The sequence below is a fragment of the Tenrec ecaudatus genome, chromosome 16, assembly GCF_050624435.1.
Source record: "Tenrec ecaudatus isolate mTenEca1 chromosome 16, mTenEca1.hap1, whole genome shotgun sequence".
Lineage (NCBI taxonomy): Eukaryota > Metazoa > Chordata > Mammalia > Afrosoricida > Tenrecidae > Tenrec > Tenrec ecaudatus.
This window is the reverse complement of record NC_134545.1, coordinates 15,980,952-16,003,865: the sequence shown is the minus strand read 5'-3', so window position 1 is coordinate 16,003,865 and position 22,914 is coordinate 15,980,952. Positions and strand designations below refer to the sequence as shown.

Below are 22,914 nucleotides of genomic sequence, written 5' to 3'. Positions count from 1 at the left end.
AGAATTGGGATCATGATAGTGGGGGGCATGGAGGAAGTATTTAAGAACTAGAGGAAAGTTATATGTTTCATCGTTGCTACCCTGCACCCTGACTGGCTCATCTCCTCCCCACAACCCTTTAGTAAAGGGTGTCTGGTTGGCTACCATTGAGCTTTGAGTCTCCACTCTGCACTCACCCACATTTACAATGATATGATTTTTTGTTCCTTGATACTTGATACCTGATCCCTTCGACAGCTTGTGGTCACACAGGCTGGTGTGCTTCTTCCATGTGGGCTTTGTTGCTTCTCAGCTAGATGGCCACTTGTTTATCTTTGAGCCTTTAAGACCTCAGATGCTGTATCTTTTGAAAGCTGGGCACCATCAGCTTTCTTCACTACATTTGCTTATGTGCACGTTTGTCTTCATTGATCGTATCAGGGAGGTGGGCACCCATTGATATGATTTTTAGTTCTTTGATGTCTGATAACTGGTCCCTTCTGAACCTTGTGGTCAGACAGGCTGGTATGTTTCTTCCATGTGGGCTTTGATGCTTCTCAGCTAGATGGCCACTTGTTTATCTTCAAACCTTTAAAACCCCAGATACTGTATCTTTTGATAGCTGGACATTTTGTCTTGAAGCATGGTGTAGCATGGGTAACAGTCTTCACGCTGAGTACTTGTATGTGGGCATATCTGCATGTGGGCGGACCCCCCTGGAGTCAGATAGAGGAGTGGTATCTCAGTTCCTAAGACCATCAGAAACTATGTGTTTTCCGATGGTCTTAGGTAACCCCTGTGAAAGGGTCATTTGACCCCCAAAGGGGTCGCAACCCACAAGTTAAGAACCCCTGGTGTAAAGTAACTCTGAGACGATATCTCCTCACCAGGAGTCAAGCACCCCGGGATTGTAGACCTACGCCCCAATAAATGAAGACAGCCCAGATCCAGGGCTTCATGTCTTTAGACTGCATAATTAATAGTTATTTAATATTTTAGTAACAGCAATTAATTAATCATAGGACTACATGGCTACCACTGTACCAATGATGAGACAGCTGAGGAATTAAAACACTCCCACCCCCACCTGGAAATAAGACCATTGACGGGGCATTTCTAGAACAGTTCAGCAAGACAAAGGAAGCCCCTTAGTCAAAAGAATTGTATGCTGGGCGGCAGAGAATCCATTTTTTCTAGCCAAGACAACACACACACACACTGCATAGGAGAGGAGCGCGTATTCACAGAAAGAAAAGGTGTTGTTTAATATTTCCTTGAGGGGGAGTGGGATTGTCTTTTCCACTTTCCATTCAAGAAAGGAAACTGGAGAGAGAGGGAAGAAGCAATGGGGAAGTGCCGGCTGGACAGCCCTAAGTTGAAGCAAAGAGGAGGGACAGACAGCAGAATAGCTACAGGGTTGGACCTGGGTCTCCCCCTAGGGAGTGTGTATCCTCAAGAGGGACCAGGCTTGTTGCTAGAGACCTTCTCCCCGTGCCTCCACTGCTGACGTGATGTGCACTGGCCTTGGCTTGAGCTGAGCTGGGGCCCCTCTGGGATTTTGCCATTCCCTTCTTTGGCTGGCTCTCCTGCACCAGCCATCTATAACCAGCCTGCCATCTGCACTGCGCCCACCGACATGTGAGGATGGCATGAAGCTAAGTGGCCCTTGACGAGCCTTTATCTTGCTCGAAGGTAGTTTTTAGGCAAAGCTGCCAGGTTGATTTCAAACCTTTCAAAACATCAAGAAACACACACACACACACACACACACACACACACACACACACACACCCTGTGGGGGAGATTATTTCCATCTCATTAATCACAGACTCATAGAGGAAACACACACACACACACACACACACACACACACCTAATCAAAATGTACCATCACAAACCCCCTGGAAGGATCTGCTTGGCCCTGTTGGTTATTTGCTGTCAGGAAGGATTATTTTGGCATATGGGTGTGTCCATCAAGCAGCAGGGACAGGAAATCGGAGGAAAGGAAAGGGCTGTTTGAAAAACACACGGGAGAGAGGAGAGAAATTCTCTCCGCGAAGCTCCACTGGGCGGTGGGAGCTAAAGGACAGGCCTCCACCCGCATAAAGTGCCCAAGGATGAAGCTGCATTCTCGGATGCAGAGCCTCCTCTGCAGAAACCAGCCCCGGGGAGCGTGTGAAGCCAGCGACGTTCTCTGCTGCCGCCTAGTGACCACCCGGAGGGCTCGCAGCACCGAGACGTTCCATTCGGACTTGCCCAGCAGGCCACTCCCTCCCCTCTTCTGCCAAACTTTCGAGAATGAGTGTCCCCCCACTCCCCAAGAGGAAAAGTGGGTCAGAGGCATGGTTGTGGAGTTTGTGCAAGAGGGAAATAAAACCATCACGCTGCATAGCGGGTCAGCATTTCAAAACCCCCCATAGCTGCTCCGAGGGAGAAAGATAAGGCTTTCTATTCCCGTACAAGGCCACGGGGGCAGTCCCACCCTGTCCTATAGGATCACTAGGTCGGTAGTGCCAGCTTTGAATAGCCATGACCCAGAAGGCTACCTGAATTAATCGTGTGCTCTTTTCTTGGGCGAGGATAGTGGCAGAGAGAGTCTGAGGCAGCCATACCCTATAGCGTGTGCGAAGACCAGGAGGTGAGAGAGGAGAGGTGGACAGGAGAGCAGAGTCATGACAGCTAATACACACCGTGGATTCTTTGCCATGATGTCTTCGGTGCTCTGCCCACAGACACAGACCAAGGGGGCCAGGCACCATCTCTGTTTCTGTTTTACAGATGGGGACCTGTAAGCCCCATGAGTTGACAGTTTCCCAGTCTGGGAGTGGCAGGGCGGGGATCTGAGCCCAGAGCAGCTACTCTGGGAGCCGGAGTTCCCCAGCACAGTCTCCACCGACAGCCTTCCCTTCTGAAACTGGGTCACCCGAGATTGGCATTGGAATGAAATTGGCATTAGAACGAGATTGGCATTGGAACGGAGATCAGAGGAATGAAGCCTGAGACGGAAAAGCAGGGGGTCCAACAGGGAAGCTAGGAGAGAGGCACATTTCCCAAAGGGTAGTGAGGCATCCCTGAGAAATTTGGGTAATGGAATCGCAGGGATTGGATTTGCATTTTAGAATAACATTAGCTGTGGAGGCAGGTGCCTTGTGGGAAACGGAGTGTTCCCAGTCCGGGTCTTCCTCAGAGCCTCTGAGAAACAGATTGGATGCTTTACTGTGGATGATCCTGCTAGGAGCAGGCTGGGCCCAGCCCAGGCACGTTCTCCCAAACAGGGGGCTGACACTTTGATACGGAAGCCCAGGAAGTAAAAAGAGGAGATTGTGAAGATGGAACATATTTCCCAGGAATGGTTATGAGTAGGTATTAATTAGGGCAGGATTATGAATCTCTACAGGATATGGATTAAAGGCCTTCTGGCTTTCAAATCTCTTCCGAGTGGGCCTGGTGACATCTTTCCGGCCACTTTTGGCCTATTGAGAAGCCCTAGTAGTGTAGTGGTTACATGTTGGGCTGTGAACTGCAAGGTCAGCAGTTCGAAGCTGCCAAACTGCTCCTGGGGAGAAAGACAGGGCTTTTGACTCCCATCTAGAGTTACAGTCTCTGAGGGAGGGTGGGAGTGGGAGGGGAAAAATGAGGAGCTGATACCAAGGGCTCAAGTAGAAAGAAAATGTTTTGAGAATGATGATGGCGACCAATGTATAAATGTGCTTGACACAATGGATGGATGGATGGATCGTGATAAGAGTTGTACGAGCCCCCAAAAAATGATTTGCAAAAAATAATAAGGAGTAAACAACAGGAGTGACGGTTCTGGAGGGGAGGGGACATGAGAGAGGGGGAGGGGACATGGGAGAGGGGGAGATAGGGGGAAAAGAAGTGGTATTAACAAACACAGGGACAAGGGAATAGCAAGTGATCCAAATTGGTGATGAGGTGGGTGTGGGAGGTCTGGTAAGGCATGATCAAGGGTAAAGTCAAAAAGAGGAATTATTGAAACCCTGGTGGGGACTGAGCATGATAGTGCAACATGAGGAAAGTCAAAGGAAATAGAGGAAAGAAGTAGGAGGCAGAGGGCATTTATAGAGGTCTAAATAAAGGCATGTACATATGTAAATATATTTATATATGAGGATGGGGAAATAGATCTATGTGCATATATGTATAAGTTTAGTATTAAGGTAGCAGATGGACATTGGGCCTCCACTCAAATATTCCCTCAATCAAGAATACTTTGTTCTATCAAACTGGCACCCCATGATGCTCACCTTCCCGACACAATCACTGAAGACAAAACAGGTGTATAAGCAAACTGATGGCGCCCGGCTATCAAAAGATATAGTGCCTGGGGTCTTAAAGGCTTGAAGATAAACAAGCAGCCATCTAACTCAGAAGCCACAAAGTCCACATGGAATCGCCCAGCCTGTGCGATCACGAGGTGTCGAAGGGATTAGGTATTAGGCATCATCAGAACAAAAAATCATATCATTGTGAATGAGGGGGAGTGCAGAGTGGGGACTCAAGACACATCTGTGGGCAACTGGACATCCCCTTACAGAAGGGTCATGAGGAGGAGAGGAGCCAGTCAGGGTGCAATATAGCAACAATGAAACATACAACTTTCCTCTAGTTCCTAAATGCTTCCTCCCCCACCCCACTACTATCATGATCTCAGTTCTACTTACAAATCTGGCTAGACCAGAGGATGTACACTGGTACAGAGAGGAACGGGAAACACAGGGAATCCAGGAGAAATGATCCCTTCAGGACCAGTGGTGAGAGTGGCGATACCAGGAGGCTGAAGGGAGGGTGGGGTAGAAAGGGGGAACCAATTACAAGGATCTACATATAACCTCCTCTCTGGGGGACGGACAACAGAAAAGTAGGTGAAGGGAGATGTCGGACAGTGAAAGATATGACAAAATAATAATTTATAAATTATCAAGGGTTTATGAGGGAGGGGGCAGTGGGGAGGGAAGGGAGCAATGAGGAGCGGATGCCAAGGGCTTACATGGGCAGCAAATGTTTTGAGAAGGATGAGGGCAATGTATGCCCAAATGTGCTTTACACAATAGATGTATGTATGGATTGTGATAAGAGTTGTATGAGGCCCTAATAAAATGATTTATAAAATAATAATAAGAGGTACGGTCTCAGTAAACTCACAGGGGCAGTTCTATCCTGTCCTATAGGGTCGCTATAAGCCAGCATGGACTCAATGGAAGTGAGTTTGGTTAGGTTATTTCTGGTTCCTTGATTAAAGTTCTTTCATTCCAGGGTGACCCGAAGGTTGTGACTGGCCATTCTGCACATTCTCAGCAAACCGGGCATGGTCAGGACTGATACTTGATTGCTGGGATGGGATGCTTTCTCGGGAGGAAAGGGCTCAAAATAGACATGTTATCAGGAAGGAAGCTCACTGCCAGAGTTGATTCTGACTTATAGTGACCCTGTAGGACAGGACAGAACTGCCCCTGTAGATTTCTGAGACAGAAACTGTTTTGGGGAGTAGAAAGCTTAATCTTTCTTCCAAGGAATGGCTGGCGGTTTCAAACTGCTGACTTTACAGTCAGAAGCCCAACCTGTCATTCATTATGCTACCAGGAAGGAAAATATAGGTGAGTTTTGGGTAACATACGTGCCATATACATTCCAACATCCTGTGACATACACGTTCCAACATTTCACACCCTAAGGGTTGCCGTTGACAGCATCACACATAGCTCTCAGGTTGGAGAGTGGTCTCAGGTGAGAAAGTACAGGCAGGACAATGACCTACAGCTGTTGTAGGAATTCAGAAGAGAAATTACATGGTCTTCAACTGGGTGAGTGGCTAGTGGCGTGGTTCCATGAGGTTGCACCCTGAAGCGATGAAGGAGGTGCACGCGACTGACGAGTATTGGCAGATGTGAGGAGGAGGGTGGGGGGGCTATGAGGGTTCAGGGTGGGGCACTGCCTGGGAGATGGAGCTGTGATTCTTGGGGCTGGGAAAGAGGTGGGAAGGGACAGGTTGAGGGGGATCGCTTCAAGGAAGTCAACTCCATTGACAAGCATGCACATTGTGAGATAAAATAGTATGCAGTCACTGAGTGACATAGGACCAGAAGAAGGCCCTCAAGTAGATGGACTGACTCAGTGGCTGCAACAAGGGCTTCAAGCCTAGGAGCCATCTTGGGATGGTGCAGGACAGGGCAGTGTTCCCTTCTGCTGTGCATTAAGGTCGCTATGGGCTGGCACCGACTCGTTGCCTCCTCACAACAGATTATACTTATGAGGTGGCAGGATACTTATGAACCTGTGACAGCAGCCGGAACATTCTGCTTAGGAAATCAAAACACACAAGTGGCTGTTCCTCCACAGGAACCACCTCTAATAACTTGAAGGACACGAAGAAGTGACCGGTTGTGTGGAGGTTTTCTTTGGAATATCCTTGTTCCAGACTCTGCTCTGGTACTTATTTCAATAGGGGCTTCTTTTGTTTCCATCAACGTTCCCGTTGAGTACTTCTCAGATTCTTTTCGATGACTGTGTACACACACACAATCAATCCATTATCTATTAAGTCAATCAGTGAACCAGTCAGGGTGCAGGGAAGCAACAATGAAACATAACTTTCCTCTAGTTCTTAAATGTTTCCTCCCTCACTATCATGATCCCAATTCTACCTTACAAATCTGGCTGGACCAGAGGATGTACATAGGTACAGAGAGCAACTGGAAACACAGGGAATCCAGGACAGGTGACTCCTTCAGGACTAGTGGTGAGAGTGGTGATGCCTGGAGGGTGGAGAGAATGTGGGGTAGAAAGGGGGAACTGATTACAAGAATCTACGTTTAGCCTCCTTCCTGGGGGAGGGACAGCAGAGGAGAGGGCAGGGGGAGACATCGGACAGTGTTAATATATGACAAAATAATAATTTATGAATGATGAAGGGTTCATGAGGTAGGGGGCAGTGGGGAGGGAGGGGGAAAATGAGCAGCCGATATTAAGGGCTCAAGTAGAAGGTAAATGTTTTGAGACTGATGATGGCAACAAATGTACATATGTTCTTGACACAATGGATGTATGTATGGATTGTGATAAGAATTGTATGAGCCCCACATGAGGGAGGGGGGAGTGGGGAGGGAGGGGAAAAAAAAGAGGACCTGATGCAAAGGGCTTAAGTGGAGAGCAAATGCTTTGAGAATGATTGGGGCGGGGAATGTATGGATGTGCTTTATACAATTGATGTATGTATATGTATGGATTGTGATAAGAGTTGTATGAGTCCCTAATAAAATGTAAAAAAAGAGAGGGGAAAAAAAAGAAAGAAAGAAAAGAAAATGATTAGGTCAAAGAATGTGCAGATGTGCTTTATACAATTGATGTATGTATATGTATGGACGGTGATAAGAGTTGTATGAGCCCCTAATAAAACGTTAAAAAAAAAAAGAATTGTACGAGCCCCAAAAAATGATTAAATGCTAGAAAAGGGCCTGGTGGCAGCGTGGTGAAGCACTGTTTCAACTCACCCAAAAGGTCAGTGGTTCAAAGTCCCATGTAGGAGAAAGATGAAGCAGTCTGCTTTCCTTAAAGATTACAGCCTGGGAACCCCCACGAGGCTGGTCGACTCTGCCCTAAAGGGGTGCCAGGAGTCAGAACAACTGGACAGCAGGCCAGGGTTCTCCATGCTTACACTTCTGGGCAGTTCCGGTAGGGCTGACATTCATGTGGCTGGAAGCAGCTCAGCTGGGCCTGGAGGGTCTTGGAAGCCCTCATTCACGTCTTGGGGTCGGAGCTGGCTTTTGGCTCTTTCAGGCCTCTTTAGCCTCGTGGTCTTGGTTGTAGGGAGGCTAGCTGGGGCTTTCTCACAGGCCCCGGAAGCTGCAAAACCTAGACCGCATCATGGATGCCACAGGCTGTTGGTCAAGGCCAGTCACCAGGGGGAAGGAAAGAGACTCCCCTCTGATGGAACATTGCCAAGGGACTAGGACAGTCATTCTCCAAGGTTATGGGCACTCCGGCGAGCTTGAAAGGGGTCCCTGAGGTCCAAACCCCAAACAATTAGAATGTGACCAAGATTGCCTCACTTTCGTTCCCTCTGGAGGAGAGAGTGGGTTTTCCAGAAGCTGTAGAACATGCTGTCTTTGGGGAACAAGAATCCAGCTGCCTTCTATGAAACCAAGGCGGCCAGGCCCTGCCAAGGGTTAGGTAGGGTGCTGCTTGCTAGTTAGTGGTCAGGAGTTAGAATCGACTAGACGCCCAGTGGGAGAAAGATGAAGCTTCTTCTCCTGTCAAGATTGCCATCCTTGGAAGCCCACAGGGGCAGTTCGACTCTGCCCCATGGACTGAGGATCTAGATTAGAGGGCACCAAGTTTTGGGGAAATGGAGACAAAAGCAGACACCCGAACTTTGCAAAAATGAAAGACAAGGCCATTCTTCCAATTTCGGTAGAAAAAAAATGTTTTCATTAAAAAGTCATTTCCATGACTGGATTGCCATTGTAAAATAAGTCTTAATGGCTTTTAAAGGATTGACATCCCCACAGGAGCAGTTCTTCCAGCTCTTCCACAATTGAAGACCAAAATGTATTGAATACTTTTTTAATCGGAAGTGAGATAGTGCACATTCTACTTCCCAACCTTGTCTAGTTTCATCAAGTCCTCATCTCACGCACTCACGGCCGTGTTCTAGACAGGGTAGAATTGCCCCTGTGGGTTTGAGACGGTGATTCTTTACAAGGTAGGAAGCTCCATCCCCCAGGCTGTATTAACATTGCCTTGTCTCAAAATTCCTTTCTAGTTGGTTTGTAAAGACCTTTGCTGGGACCTCAGCGCTTTTCATGCTTAAAATTTGCAGTATGTTCCGCTCAACCTGCCTTGTCCCTTCATAGTTCAGATAGAGGGACCTCATTCTTTTAAACCACATTAGTAGCTTCTGTATTGGGCTGTGAACCACATGGTCAGCAGTTCAAATCCACCAGCCGCTCCAGGGGACGGGGGAGAAAGAGGCTTCCTGCTCCAGTAAAGATTGCCAGCCCCCCCGCCCCCCAAAAAATAACAGCCTTTGTGGAAACTCAAAGGGGTTAGTTCTACCGAGTGGCAATTTAGTTGAATACTCTGGTCTCTGATGTCAACGACTTTAATTCCTCTACTGATGGAACCCAAATACTTGTAGTCAACATCCTCGTACAGTCACCTATGAATTTTGGCAAATCAGCAGAAAAAACTGCAAGCCTCACCTTTCAAGATTCTAGCGCCATGCTCATCACACACCAGAGCTTTCTAATAACTAGATCAGCCAAACACAACAGATGCTTCCACTGGCCTGCCATCTAGAAGTCAACTCATCATTACAACGTAGGCTGAGTAGGCACAGGGCAGGGTGAGAGGACAGGTGGGAAGAGCAGGTCGGTGACTGAAGCAGCCTGACTTGGGAAACTAAGTACAGGACAGGGAAGCTGGATGACTGTGGATTTAAGCCACGTGGCTGAGCCTCTCCCGTATACATGGTTGAAGGGGAAACATTGCTGAAACGTTCTCTTAAAACAGGGAGGGCGCAAAAAAGCAAGTGAGGGGCGCAGTCAGGAAAAAGGACCCTCCACCCATGACCATTTTGAAACTGAGAGCCACAAAGGGGCGAAGGACATTTTCAAGAAGTTTCAAAACACACACACCCCAGAGGTTATCAGGATGGCTAAAATCTAAAGATACCAGCGAGAGAACATGTGCAATGTATGGGCTGTTAGGAGCTTCAAGAGCCCCAATAAAATGCTCTTAAATGAATGACTCATACGTGGTAGCACAGAGATTATACATAGGTCATTGGCAACTGTGGCAGCTCCATGTGGAAGGACAAGGCTTTTGACTCCACTGAAGTCTGGGGAACCCACAGGGGCAGTTCTACCCTTCCCTAGGTTGCTCAGTGGCTATCGACTCAATGGCAGTGACGACTGACACATTTGTTCGAAGGGATGCAGAATGGCAAGGTCTTAAGTTTCTTGGACATGGTCACTTACCTCCCAACTCAAACCCATCCCTAGTTGTCTAGGGGAGAACTGCAAACAGGTTTTCACACCTGACAGTGACCTGTTCATCACCAGAGCCCCTGAAGGTTGCCAACAGAGCGGGCCAAACATTGATATGCTGGACGTTTCTACAAGATTACCGTCCCAGCTTCCTCACTAGGAACAGCTGGTGGGCAGCCCACTGTCTAACCAAGGAGTATTTAAAAAAACTCATATCCACCCACACAGGGTTTGTTTCTGAGACTCAGGAATTTGCTAGGCTGAGGCTCCCAATAGACAAACAGACTGGAAATAGTGTTAGCAAAGACTATACTACTTCTTCGGAACATAGTCCATCTCCTGGGGACAGCCTCATCTCCCCCAGAGGGGCTGGGAGGTTCAAGTCACTGACTCTGTGGTCAGCAGCTCATTAAATCATGTGGGGAGGAAAGGACTTCTGGTCCAGGCCTCATGGTGGTCCTACTGTGTGGTCTCACCTGGCCCTGTTCTGGGATGCCTAGCGGGATGCCAGTTTCATGGGGGACAGAGAGTTAAGTGGACAAGCTATGCCAGACACAAAGAACCTGATGGAAACGACGTTGACCTAGTGCCAAGGGTGACCACGGGGCCAAAAGTTCTTAGCTTGTTAGGAACCTCTTTAACTTAAGTCAGGCTGAGATTTTACCAAAAGAAAAACAAAACAGTCAAACTTTGAGTTATTTAATTAAGTTCTTTGCAAGAATCTAGAACACCAATTTGTGAGGATAAACCCCGTTCGTGAGCGCGAAGGTAGCACGCAAGTAGCCTTGGAGCTGGGGAACAGCTTTGATTTTTGCCAAAACTTGGGAGTCCACAGCTTTCTGATCAGCCTTGCGCTGATCCGTGATCTCGTATTTCTGTAACGAAAGAGAACACCACGTTTAATAAGCAAGTCACGAAGACCAAATTCCTCAGTCAACTAACGAACACGAATCCCAAGTGCTGGTTTCCAGGAATATCTATAAAGACAACCCTGACTGTCAGCTATAACAGAACGATATGCTCCCCGTGGTCTATGGTAGTCAGCTAACTACAGCCATATCCGCACTCGGCTCTTCTGGTCTGTGGCTCTGAAGTACAATTAAAAAACTTCTTTAAAGAACATTGTTTAGACAATGGTGATTTGTTTGTAGAAACGTATCTATGCCTCGAACAATTTTTAAATTGTTGTGAGGCAGGATCGGCTCTTTGATTTCAGAAGTTTGCTGACCCCTGGGCTACTGTAATGTATGCACCCAGGATAAAGACGGGTCTGTACCTAACAACAGTAGCAGTAAAGTCCCAGAAGGGCCCTCCCAAACCCCAGAATCTATAAAGTGGAGACACACATCATGAGATGACTGAATTTAGAAGAATCTGGAAAAATACCGAGTGTTCCTCAGACATCTCTCATTCTTTACCCCTTCCCTCTTTCCGTGCAATGATGCGCAAGCCTGTTTATTTTTTATGCCAGCTTGAAGCGCCCACACCGCCACAGGAGACTGCACCAGAGACACTCACCTCTTTCTCGGTGTCAAAGATCTCGCCTTCTTGGTGTCTGGGCTTCCGCAGCTTCTTCTTCTTGAAGTAGGCGTCTGTGAGATGCTTGGGGATTTTCACACCACTGATGTCAACTTTAGTGGAGGTGGCGATGACAAATTTCTGGTGTGTTCTGCGCAGAGGAACTCGGTTGAGGGAGAGAGGTCCTGAGAGGAGGCAACATTGGTGAGGGAAAGAAAGGGCAACAGACACTTTAGAACTGACTTGGAGGAGGCACTGTGGTTCCTCTGGGAGAGATCCAGGAGCGTGGCTTTGTAGAAATTCCAGTGTTCTCTCGAGAGCCAACACCAAGACGTTTCCCCAAGAGCTCAGTTCCTTACCGAAGGTCCTGCCCCATCTCACATTTTTCAGGTCATACCAGCTGGGAAAGAGCAATCCCTCCCCTACTTAACTGGTGGGTCAGGACTGTCAAAAGCCTCTGATGACACGTTTAGGCACAGGATTCTGCTACCAAATGATAGACAAGTCCTATGCAGGACATGCTATTGGGACCATTCTGCATTTCGTGGGGAAATGCTGCAGCAACATGCTGAATTTAAACATGAGTCACCACTTAACCCAGAAGCGCCCATGGCCACTGTGAGAAGAGGCCCCGGACCCTCCAGCAGGGGAACCTTGGTGCAGACAGTCAAGGTGAAGGGAATACAAAACCGGTACTTACCAGTCACAAGCAGCAAGCCGCTGCCCAGCTGCTTCAGGAAGACCACTCTCTGTAAAGTGAAGGAGGAAACATGAGATGCTTCTGTGACCAGCAGCAGCTGTCTCTCGAAACCATCAAACCCCACGTGGATGCACTTGGTGAGGAACTGTGTACCCGGGCACAGGCATGCAGACTGACACCACACCACCCACAGGGCCAAGATCGACGGTGCCAGCATTTGTGTTTTGAGACAATGAGCACCATTACTTTAGGAATAAAAAACTCAATTCCATGAGCACCTTGTATCCAGAGGGAGGAAAGCTAGCGATAATCCTACCACCTGTGAAAAGCACTCAATGACAGGGAATGGCTAAGTAGCACAGTGTACTATGGGCCAAACATGCTTCGCATTAACAGGATGTTAGGAATACATCCAAAATGGCATGCTACCAAGTGACCATGGTGTTACCGGACCACCTACGATCACACAAACCAAACCAGAAACTCACCTACAGAAGGGACTGCCGGAATCTCCCCACCCCACCGAGGAGACACCCTGCTCACCTTGCCTCTGTGGCGCCCTGTGAGGATGATCAGCACGGTCCCTGGGGTGATGCTGGCGCGCAGTCTCCTGACATGCTGGCTGAAGGGCTTCTTGCCGTGGCTCAGCAGCTTCCGCGGCACGTCTTCCGTAGGGTAATACCTAGGCTGTGGGGAGAGCCCGTCCCGTTTACTCAGAGAAGCCCTCCCCTTGAGGAGGGCTCATTGACAGCACGCTTGCAGGAAACGTAAACACCCTGCCTGAGACCACACAGCATACATCAACCACTGTGCTTCCGAACACATGACAGTTTGCACAATCTACGTGGATGGCTCAGTTTAAGCCTGGTTTCCAAATGAAATGTCACTAAAGACTAATTCACCACCACCGTTGTCACTGTTTCCAACTCCAGAGACTGTACATCTCTGTGGGAGCAGACAGCCTCATTCTTCTCCTATGGAGTGACTGGTCGCTTCGAGCCACTGACCTCCTTGTAGTTAACACCTCAGGTGGTTATGTGAAACGACAGACAACCACATCCCTTCATACCTCTTATACTGTGAACGCTCCACTTCAGGACAGTTAATCCCTAGAAACGCCACTGACAGGAGAGCTTCTCAGACTTCTAGAGCCATGACAGAACCCTCAACCACCCCACCATGCCCTTGGTGACTTTGTTAGTGACAGAGGCTCCCTGCCCTCAGGTGAGAAGCCCAAGTATCACACAGAGTTGTGGGATGCATGCTGCCTGCTGGACCCTCCAGCCCACGCAATCAACACCATACCCCTCCCTCCACCAAAGTGGTTCCAGGGGAGGCAATAAAATGTCTGATCAAGTATAATTCTAAAGCTGATGAATGATGTGATAACCAAGTGGTCCATGGCAGAAAAGGTCATGCTCTATATGCCATGATGGCCAGGCCCGTCTCTGGTCCCTGCAACCCATCAGAAGCAAGGAAGGCCACTATGGGGTCCCACCGGCCTCAGGAACCTGAGCACCCACCCCAGGACATCACTGTGGCAGCCCAGGCTGTCCCTGCCACCCCTGGAAGAGAGGACCTGAGGCCAACCTCTGGTTCTCAATTAAGCCCATTCCTTCCCCACCATTGAGGATGAAATGCCCTGTGACATGGGCTTCATTTCTGCCTGCAGTGTGCAGGCTGCTCAAGTAGCCGGGTACGCTCTCTGTTAAGCAACATGCCCAACAAGGACATCGCAACTACGGAAGGCTCTCCTTGTTTTGGTGAACCACCTTGTATTTACGACAAACACAAAAACCATGACAAGGGAGCCAAAAGCAGTGACAAGGGAGCCAAAGTCATCTCTGCTGGGTCTACTTTCACTCCAAGCTTCACACCTGGGAAGTTTTCCTAATCAACACAAAAAACAATATTCTCCAGCCCATTCCAGAGTCTAGGTGTTTTTCCTATTTTCTCATTCAACCCTGACCACCACCCTACGGGGTCATGCCAGGCTGCAAAGCCTGAATGAAGCTGTCATCTCAGAGAACAACTCTTTGGTAAACCTCTGAAAACTCAGCACACCCCACAATCTAGGTGAGCATTCAAGCTTCCAGCAAAACACACCCGACCAACTACCATGTTGTGTTGTCCCCCCTCCCGTCTTACCATTTTGCGCAGCTTCACCACTCGGGTCCCGCCGTTCTTGTCACCACCGACTGGCTTTGTGACAGTAGCCAGAACCTTCTCCTTCTTCTTCTCAACCTACAGGGAGCCCCAGGCATCAAAGTCAGGTGGCAGGACTACGTGAGGAACCAACCACCACGGTATGGGGACCCCCATCTGATTCCTTACCCTGGACTTGGCTGCCGAGTACTTCCTCTTGTACATGGCCTTGCGGGAATACATGGCGGAGCGGGAATACCGGCCGATTCCTCTGACTAGGACTGGGTTTCGGCTGCAGTGTGGCTTCCCTTTCTTGGGCTTTTGCCCCTTCGCCTTAACTTGGCCACTGGCATCTGCTTTCTTGACTTCGGGCTTCTTCTCCGCCTTCTCACCCGCCATCTACCAACGAGGGAGCAAGCCATGCTTCAAAACTGCACCTCCAGAAAGCTAACAGCCACTTCACCCCCCCAATTTCCAAGGACGTTAAACTTCCTCCAAAATCCGAGCCCAGCCACCACTCCTGTCCTGCCTTCCAGGCGTCTCCCCAGGACACCATCAACGCGACGTGAGCGTGTCTTCAGCGACTCAATGGTCAAGAGCCTCTAGTCTAAACCACCATTATTCCTGCCGTGCGGGTTAGTAAACTAAGCAAATCAGATTAACGACGCGCCTCAACCTCTGGCAGGAAAGCAGGAGCCGCCTGGAGGCTCAAGGTATCTGCTTTTAGGGTCTTTGCGCCTTTTTGTTACGACTGCTATTTAAAAGGCATGGACACAGTTCGCTCTAAACCGGCCACACACACGCGAAAAGCACGAAGCTCAAGATGCGACTTCCGGCAGCGGACCCGGGTCCACGAGAAGCCGGCATTTTGGCTTCGGTCCCAAACCCCAAACGTGGCTTGAGACAAGCGCAGCGACCTCTTCGGGAAGCCTCGCCCTGGATTCCGGAACGCACACACTGGCCCGATGCCTCCGGCACCCCCAGCCCGCCTGGAACCCTCGCGCCCCAGCTCGGGAGGCCGGCGAGCTTCCGCAGCTTCCACGGCAGCCGAGCGCAGCCACTTCGTCCCCCGCCACAAACCCAAGGGAAAGAAATGAAGCGTCTAGGAGGCCCCCTACTTCGCCCTGAGCATGACCGACCCTTCTAAATGGCAACTTGATGCCCTCCCAGTTCGGATGGCGAAGGATTAAAGTCCGGAGATCAACTCTTGCCCAGAAGAGTGGCCATTCTTACCTTGCAAGATGGGAAAGAGAATTAAGGCCGCAGCTTCCGGTCTATAAGGCATCACGGGAAGGTGTCAGTTGCACTTCCTTCCGGATCTGAAGAACCATGGGAAATGTAGTTTTTTTCTTTGAAGGGGTCGGGGTGGGGAAGCATATTTTGTCTTCAATTGTTTTATGTTGTCACATGCCCACGAGCCTTCAAAAAATAAAAGATAATCTCAGAGATTTCCACCTAGTCAAATAAAAACTTATTCCCATCGCCTTGATTCTGATTGGTAGTAGACACGATAGCCCCATATTTTACTTATCAAACCCAAACACCAACCCCCCTGCCAATAAGTCAATGCCGACTCATAGCGACCCTATAAAGGGAGGGTAGAACTGTTCCTGTGGATATTCGAGACTAAAACTGTTAACTGGAGTAGAAAGCCCATCTTCGTCCCCCCACTTCCCCCCTACCCACAAGTCGTCGCGTTGATTGATGGTGTGCTGGGGAGATGCCTGGAAGGCAGGACAGGAGTGGTGGCTGGGATCGGGTTTTGGAGGGAGCTAACGTCTTTGGAAATTGGGGGGTGGGTGAAGTGGCTGTTAGCTTTCTGGAGGTGGGGGAGGATGAACTCTTGCTTGGGGACCCCTCCCATGTGCAGCCCAATGCGTAATCACTGTACAACACCAGGACTATTTCACCTGCTGGATGCTCCCAAGTAGTTGTTAAATGGACGAGCCTCGAAATAAAACAGCGGTTCTCAACTTGTGTGGGTTGCGACCCCTTTGGGGTCGAATGACGTGTTCACAGGGGTCGGGTCGCCTGCCCTAAGACCACCTGAAAACACATATTTCCAATGATCTTAGAAACCCAGACGCCACTCTTCTGTCTCCAGGCCGGTCTGCCTCATGCTACACCATGCTTCAAGACACAATTTCATTGATTTTTCATTAGAAATAAATATTTCACAATATATAATGACATTGTTTTTTGTGATTAATCACTATCCTTTAATGATGTTCAATGTGTAACAATGAAAATACATCCTGCCTATTAGATATTTACATGACGATTCATAGCAGTAGCAAAATGACAGTGGTGAAGTAGCAATGAAAATAATTTTATGGTTGGAGGGTCACCACCACATGAGGAACTGTATGAAAGGATCATGGTGTTAGGAAGGTTGAGAACCACTGAAATGAAAGCTTAACTATCCCTCTTATGGTGTATTTCGGTACTGCAACCTTCTGGTTCTTTACCAATCAATTTCAACTCCAGAGGATGGTTGGTTCACTGCTGGGAAGAGTCGATTCACGAGTCGTTAAGAAAGTGATCTTTACAGCCAGGCGCAGATCTCCAGGGTAAGAGGGTTGGAATCTCAACCATTTGGTTGGCAGCCTTATACATTCAGCCACTAGGGCTTCCTCGCAGTTCATTAGTAGGGCAAATATCACAGGAATATGATAATAAGAATGCTAGTTACAAAGTAAACCTTATCATTAAGTGCCTGGTTTTGATAAGCACAAAAGGTTCTTAAGTTTACGCAGTGCTTGCCTATTTGTAAATAATAAACCTGTCTGCAGCAACTAACTCATTTTAAACCTCATTACCGCCTCCTTGGGTGGTAGGACTTTTTGATGAAATGAGGCCTTATTAGAATCAATGAATTCTACAAGGCCACACATCTAGTTAAACTGAGTTCCCTCTTTACGGCACAGAAAGAACACCACAAGACAGCTGGACGCTGACCTTGTAGCGCAACACATGGAGTATGACTTCAAGGGAAGTGCTTCCTTATAAAATTAAAATGATATTGGCAATATTGATAAGACTTCCTGAGTGTTAATTTTGAAGCCAATATAATGATTCATTCAGTCAATACTTCCCTCATAAGCAAGTCCATGGAAGCATTTTTGTTAGTGGTCCCAAACTGGAAATAATTTGAAGGTCCATGGCTAGATGACTAAGGAGCCTACATACATATTATGGGGGGTCACAGAAAACAATGAGCTATTCAGTATGGTAGCCTTTATCCACATGTTTTAAGTGGCCTAGTGTTTAGGAATTCGGTTGTGATTCCCAGGTTGGCAGCTTGAAACCAGCAGGTGCTCTGCTCCTCAGGAAAAGAAAGCGTTTTCTACTCCCATCAACAGTTCCATTCTCGGGAACTCACAGGTGCGCAGTTCTACTATTTCTGCAAAGGTCACTCTGAGTCAGCATTGACTTGTAGGCAGGGGGGTTGGTGTTTTGGTTTGATCAATGTAAAATATATATGCTTTTGAAGGCTTAGTCAGAAGACAGCAATGTAAAATACCTCATTAAGAATGTTTCCTATCCCCCCAATAAAATGATTTTAAAAAGAAGTTTCCTATTAGCAACATGTGTCTGAAAGATATTTTGTTCTGGATTGAATGGTATCCCCAAATTTTGGTTGGAAATCCTGTCTACTTGTGGTCCAGGAGCCTTGGAGGTTACCCACTCAGCTACTAACTACAAGGCCACCCCCCCCCCCCCCAGGGAGAAAAAGGAGGCTTTCTACTCCAGGAAAGGGTTATATTTTAGGAAGCCCACAGTGACACTTCCACCCTGCCCAATTGGGTTGACAGGCATTGGCAGCTACTTGGTGGCAGTGAATGAGATTCTTGTTATAGCCCCATTGGATAATGGCTTTTGTTATGTTAAGAAGCTTTATCAGTGTAGGGTGTGTTTTAGACCAATCCCTTTTGAAATACAAAGAGAACAGATTAGGACCAGCTAGAACAAGTAGAGAGGGTGGAGACCAGCTGGAAAAAGCAGAGAGGGTAGGGGTGGGTGGACGAGATACACAGAATTCCAAATAAAATTACCAAGGAGCCTAGGAATAGGAGCTGAGGAGAAAGGATCTTCCCCCAAACCCCAAAGACAGAAAAAGTCTTTCCCTGGAGTCAGTGCCCTGATTTTGGACTCCCAAACTGTGAGAAATTAAATGTCTGTTCATGAAAGCCACCCACTTGTGGTATGTTTGTTTTGGCCGTAAAAGGTAACTCAAGACAATTGGATACAGTCAAATCTTCAAGTTCCTTTCCCCTGTTTCTTATTGTTGACATGCAACCTCTAGTACAGGCAGGCTTCTGGAGGTCAAGAACTTAATTTCCACATATTTCCCTATCCTGCCAGAACAGACAAATCTGTCTTGGAAGAAGTACAGCCAGAATACTCCTTAGAGACAAGACTCATGTGCTTTACACTCATGTGCTCGAGAGGCCAGTCTCTGGAAAAGGTCATCATGCTGGGGCAGCAAAAAAGGGAGGAAGATGAAGGCCCCTCAACCAGACAGATGGACACAGTGGCTGCCTGGGTGCTCCCACATACGTACGGCTGTGGGGATGTCACAGGACCAGGCAGGATGTCCTCTTGTACAGATGGCTACCGGGAGTTGGAACCGACTCCATGGCACATAACAACAACAGAAACACGTTAAAATCACACGTGGCCCACCTTATATTTGGAATGTACAATAGGAGAGGTGTCCATTATGGACTGTATAAATCACAAGTGTGTCTCATGAACACATTTTAAAAAATAAAATAGAAAGAAATGAAGATGTGAGTAAATGGGGATGTGCAGTGTGTATGTGTGTGCGTGCGCGTGTGTGTGCTTACACAGATATCGTGAGAAATAAGGGAGCATGTAAACCCGACCAGTTATATTCAGGGTGGGGGATAGAATAGACATTGAGAAGCACAGAATAGGCATTGGACGCCAGCACCGCGATGCTCCCACCGCCACTAGACCCACAAGACTTTCCACCCGCTGGCCTGTGATACTCCTGCATGCAGCGTCATGGCATGAGTTGTGTGAGTCTGAAGAGGAATGTAGGACATATGGACTTATTCTGGATGGGCTGAGATGTTTTCTTCATATGCTATTACTCTTTGATATAAACCTCCCTCTTACATACATAAATAAAAAAATAGACATTGAAAAATTGCTGTATTTATTTGACTTGTTGCAAGGACTTCACATTGCGTTTTTAGCTGAGAAGAAAAATCAAAGGACGCTTCTCTAAATAAGTCTGTTTATTTATTTCAATAAGCCCATTTTGAGGTCATTCTCTGCTAGGCACTGGAGCTCTCAAGAGGAAGAAAACTCTGGCTTTAAAAAGCTGGCAACACTTCAGAGGAGAGCACTAAAGCTGCATGCAGCTCAGGGAGAGGGGCTCTTCTGATCAGGAGCAAACAAGGAGGGAAGGAGAGAGTGGAGCACATCCTGGCCCACCAAGCTCCGAGGATGACATTCCTGTTCAGAGCAGTCAATGCACAGAGAGGACAATAGGGCTGGCCCTACCAGGAGACAGGAAGTCCCTGATTGACCCACAGTGCTACAGGGGACAACACTGGAGGCACAGTTCGGGAATTGTGCCAGCTCTGACCCTACCACACCAAGGTGAAACACTAAGAGCAGCAAAGGGAACAAAGCAATGAAGTCCACAAGGAATACCAAAAATAGACTTTGGGGCTAGAGCGTGGAATACCAAAAATAGACTTTGGGGCTAGAGCGTGGCATCTCATCAGACTCAACTGGAAAACACTCATAAAGGTCAACAGACAGACCTTGAACTATTTATAGGCTTTTCTTTTTGTTTGTTTGTTTTCTTTTGTTATGTTTTGCGTTGTCTTGTTTTTGTGTTTGTTATTGTCTCTGCATGTCTATCTAGATAAGATAGGCAGGATAAACAATCCGGAGGAGAACACAACGGGACTGATGGTTTGGATGGTTCTGGGGGGACATGGGAGAGGGGTAGGCAGGGGAAAGGAAGGGTGCCAATAAACCCAGGGACAAGGAAACAAGTGATCCAAAATCAATGGCGAGAAGGGCGTAGGAGGCCTGGTAGGGCTTGATCAAGGTCAATGTAGTTAAGAGGAATTACTGAAACCTAAATGAAGGTTGAACATGATAGTGGGACAAGAGGAAAGTAAAAGGAAATAGAGGAAAGAACTAGGAGGCAAAGGACATTTATAGAGATCTAAATGTAGGCATGTACATATGTAAATATATTTATATATAACAATAGGGAAATACATCTATGTACATATATTTATTTGTTAAGTATTGAGCCAGCAGACAGACATTTGGCCTCCATTCAAGTACTCCTACAATGCATAAACACTTTGTTCTAATAATCTGGCATTATGTGATCCTCACCTTCCCTCACAAGGTCCCTGAAAACAAAATGGGTGCATAAGCAAATGTGGTGAAGAAAGCTGATGGTGCCCGGCTATCAAAAGATAAAGCATCTGGGGTCTTAAAGGCTTGAAGGTAAGCAAGTGACCATCTAGCTGAGAAGCAACAAAGCCCACATGGAAGAAGCACTCCAGTTTGTGTGATCATGAGGTATCGATGGGATCAGATATCAGGCATCAAAGGCTCAAAACAAAAAATCGTATTGATGTGAATGAAGGGGAGGACAGAGTGGGGACCTAAAACCCATTGGTAGACAATTGGACATCCCCTTACAGAAGGGTCCCAAGGAAGAGAAGAGCCAGTCAGGGTACAGTATAGCACTGATGAAACATACAACTTTCCTCTAGTCCTTTAATGCTTCCTCCACCACACCCACCCTGACTATCCTGACCTTAAATCAGGCTAGATCAGAGCATGTACACTGGTACAGATAAGAGCTCCTTTCAACCCAGGGAATCCATGACAGATAACCCCTTCAGGACCAGTAATGAGAGTAGTGATACCAGGAGGGGAAGGGGAAGGTGTGGGGAGAAAGGGGGAACTGGTCACAATGATCAACACAAATGAGCTGATACCAAGGGTTCAGGCAGGAAGAAAATGTTTCAAAAAGGATGATGGCAACATATGTACAAAGGTGCTTGACACAGTGGATGGATGGATGGATGGATGGTGATAAGAGCTGTAAGAGCCTCCAATAAAATGACTTAAGAAAGCTGCGGATGTCAGGGGAGACCCTGAAGCATCAACCAGTCATGACTTTGGTGTTAGATGTTCACATGGGCTGCCCTAAGAGCACAGGAACCCACTGCCATCAAGTGGACTTCAAGTCATAGTGTCTGTACGTAGGGGTTTCCGAGTGGCTAAATCTTATAGGAGCAGAGCCTCGTCTTTCTTTTTTTTTTTTTTTTAAGCTTAAAGTCTTTCTCCCAGGGAGTAGTTAAGTTTGAACTACTGACCTTGCAGTTAGCAGTCCAATGTTCACCTGACACAGTGAGAAAAAGGGGTCTCTCTTTTAGTTCTCATGAAGTGACCTGGCGGGGTGGATTGAGATGGAGCCGACCCTTCCATGGCTTGATGTCCAGAGAGGGAAGGGTGTGTAAGGTATTGTACACATTTGGGACAGCATGGGTACGAGAAACAGCAACAGGCCTTTGGGAATGGCAAGAGTGTGCCTGGGCATGGGTGTGAACGAGGTAGAACAGGTCTTCCCTGGATGTGCCTCAGGTGCTAAGGGAAGGATTTTAATGTAGTGCTAAACACTCTGATGCCATTCACAGGCCAGCAGAGTGACATGTCTAGATTTGCCTCAGCACCCTGATCAGAAAGACGGTTCTAGCGGCAGAGTGTACAGAAGATAGGACCAACTGGAGAGGCAGTTTCTGTACTCAAGGGGCTTACCGTTTCCTTGGGAAAAGAGACAAGTGATAATTACAAGAAAAGAAAACCAACTTCACTGCCATCGAGTGAATGCCGACTTGACTGATAGCGACTCTTTAGGACAGGGAAGAATTTTGCTTGTGAGTTTCCGAAACTGTAAGTCTTTACGGGAGTAGAAAGCCCTTTGTCCCTCCGAACTGCGAGTGGTTTCGAACTAGCAGTGATCAAGCCAGTGTGTAACCACTAATTAGCTTTTCCCAGATGCTTAATTTGGCAGCCACTGTTCTAAGTACTTAACAAACTAAAACCTTAATCCTTTTAAGCTTTTAATAAGGACCCTATGGGAGTAAGTACTATTTTGATCCCCTTTTTAGAGAGGGAGAAATCGAGGCACAGTTGGGGTTAAGTGACTTGCTTATAGACTTGCAGGCAGACAGCCTGGATTCTGGAGGGCAAGAACTTAATTCCCATGTATTTTCCCGATTTATCATGGTCGATTCTAAACTAGGATAGGTGCCCCGGGGATCATTTGATCCGGATTAGGAGTCTCCTATCCCAAAGAAGGTGACTTCTACCCTGAAATTCAAAGCATGAGAATTCATGGGGGTGAAGGATGAAGGCAACAAGCATGGTAATTGGAGCCCCCAAAGTCACTTAGAATGGCTGGGCCATAGAACATGAGGGGAAGGGGTGGGCAGAAAAGAGGCTGGTGATGTAGACAGGGACCAGACCACACCATCTTAAAAAAAAATCAAA

The 22,914-nt window shown here is 47.6% G+C and overlaps 1 protein-coding gene across 2 annotated transcripts; it reads right to left on the bottom strand.

Moving 5' to 3' along the window:
* Positions 1 to 10,669: 10,669 nt before the first annotated feature.
* RPL6 (ribosomal protein L6) lies at positions 10,670 to 15,606 on the bottom strand. 2 transcript variants are annotated; one of them, XM_075534074.1, is made up of 7 exons: positions 15,583 to 15,606; positions 14,539 to 14,748; positions 14,353 to 14,448; positions 12,748 to 12,891; positions 12,205 to 12,253; positions 11,505 to 11,689; positions 10,670 to 10,861 (listed from the first exon to the last, which is right to left on the bottom strand). In XM_075534074.1, exons 2-7 carry the CDS (start codon positions 14,746 to 14,748, stop codon positions 10,709 to 10,711), a joined length of 837 nt encoding a protein of 278 aa, XP_075390189.1. In that variant the 5' UTR covers positions 15,583 to 15,606; the 3' UTR covers positions 10,670 to 10,708. The 2 variants fall into 2 exon arrangements, with proteins under 2 accessions (XP_075390189.1, XP_075390190.1); XM_075534075.1 differs by lacking the exon at positions 15,583 to 15,606 and adding an exon at positions 15,489 to 15,512.
* Positions 15,607 to 22,914: the final 7,308 nt, after the last annotated feature.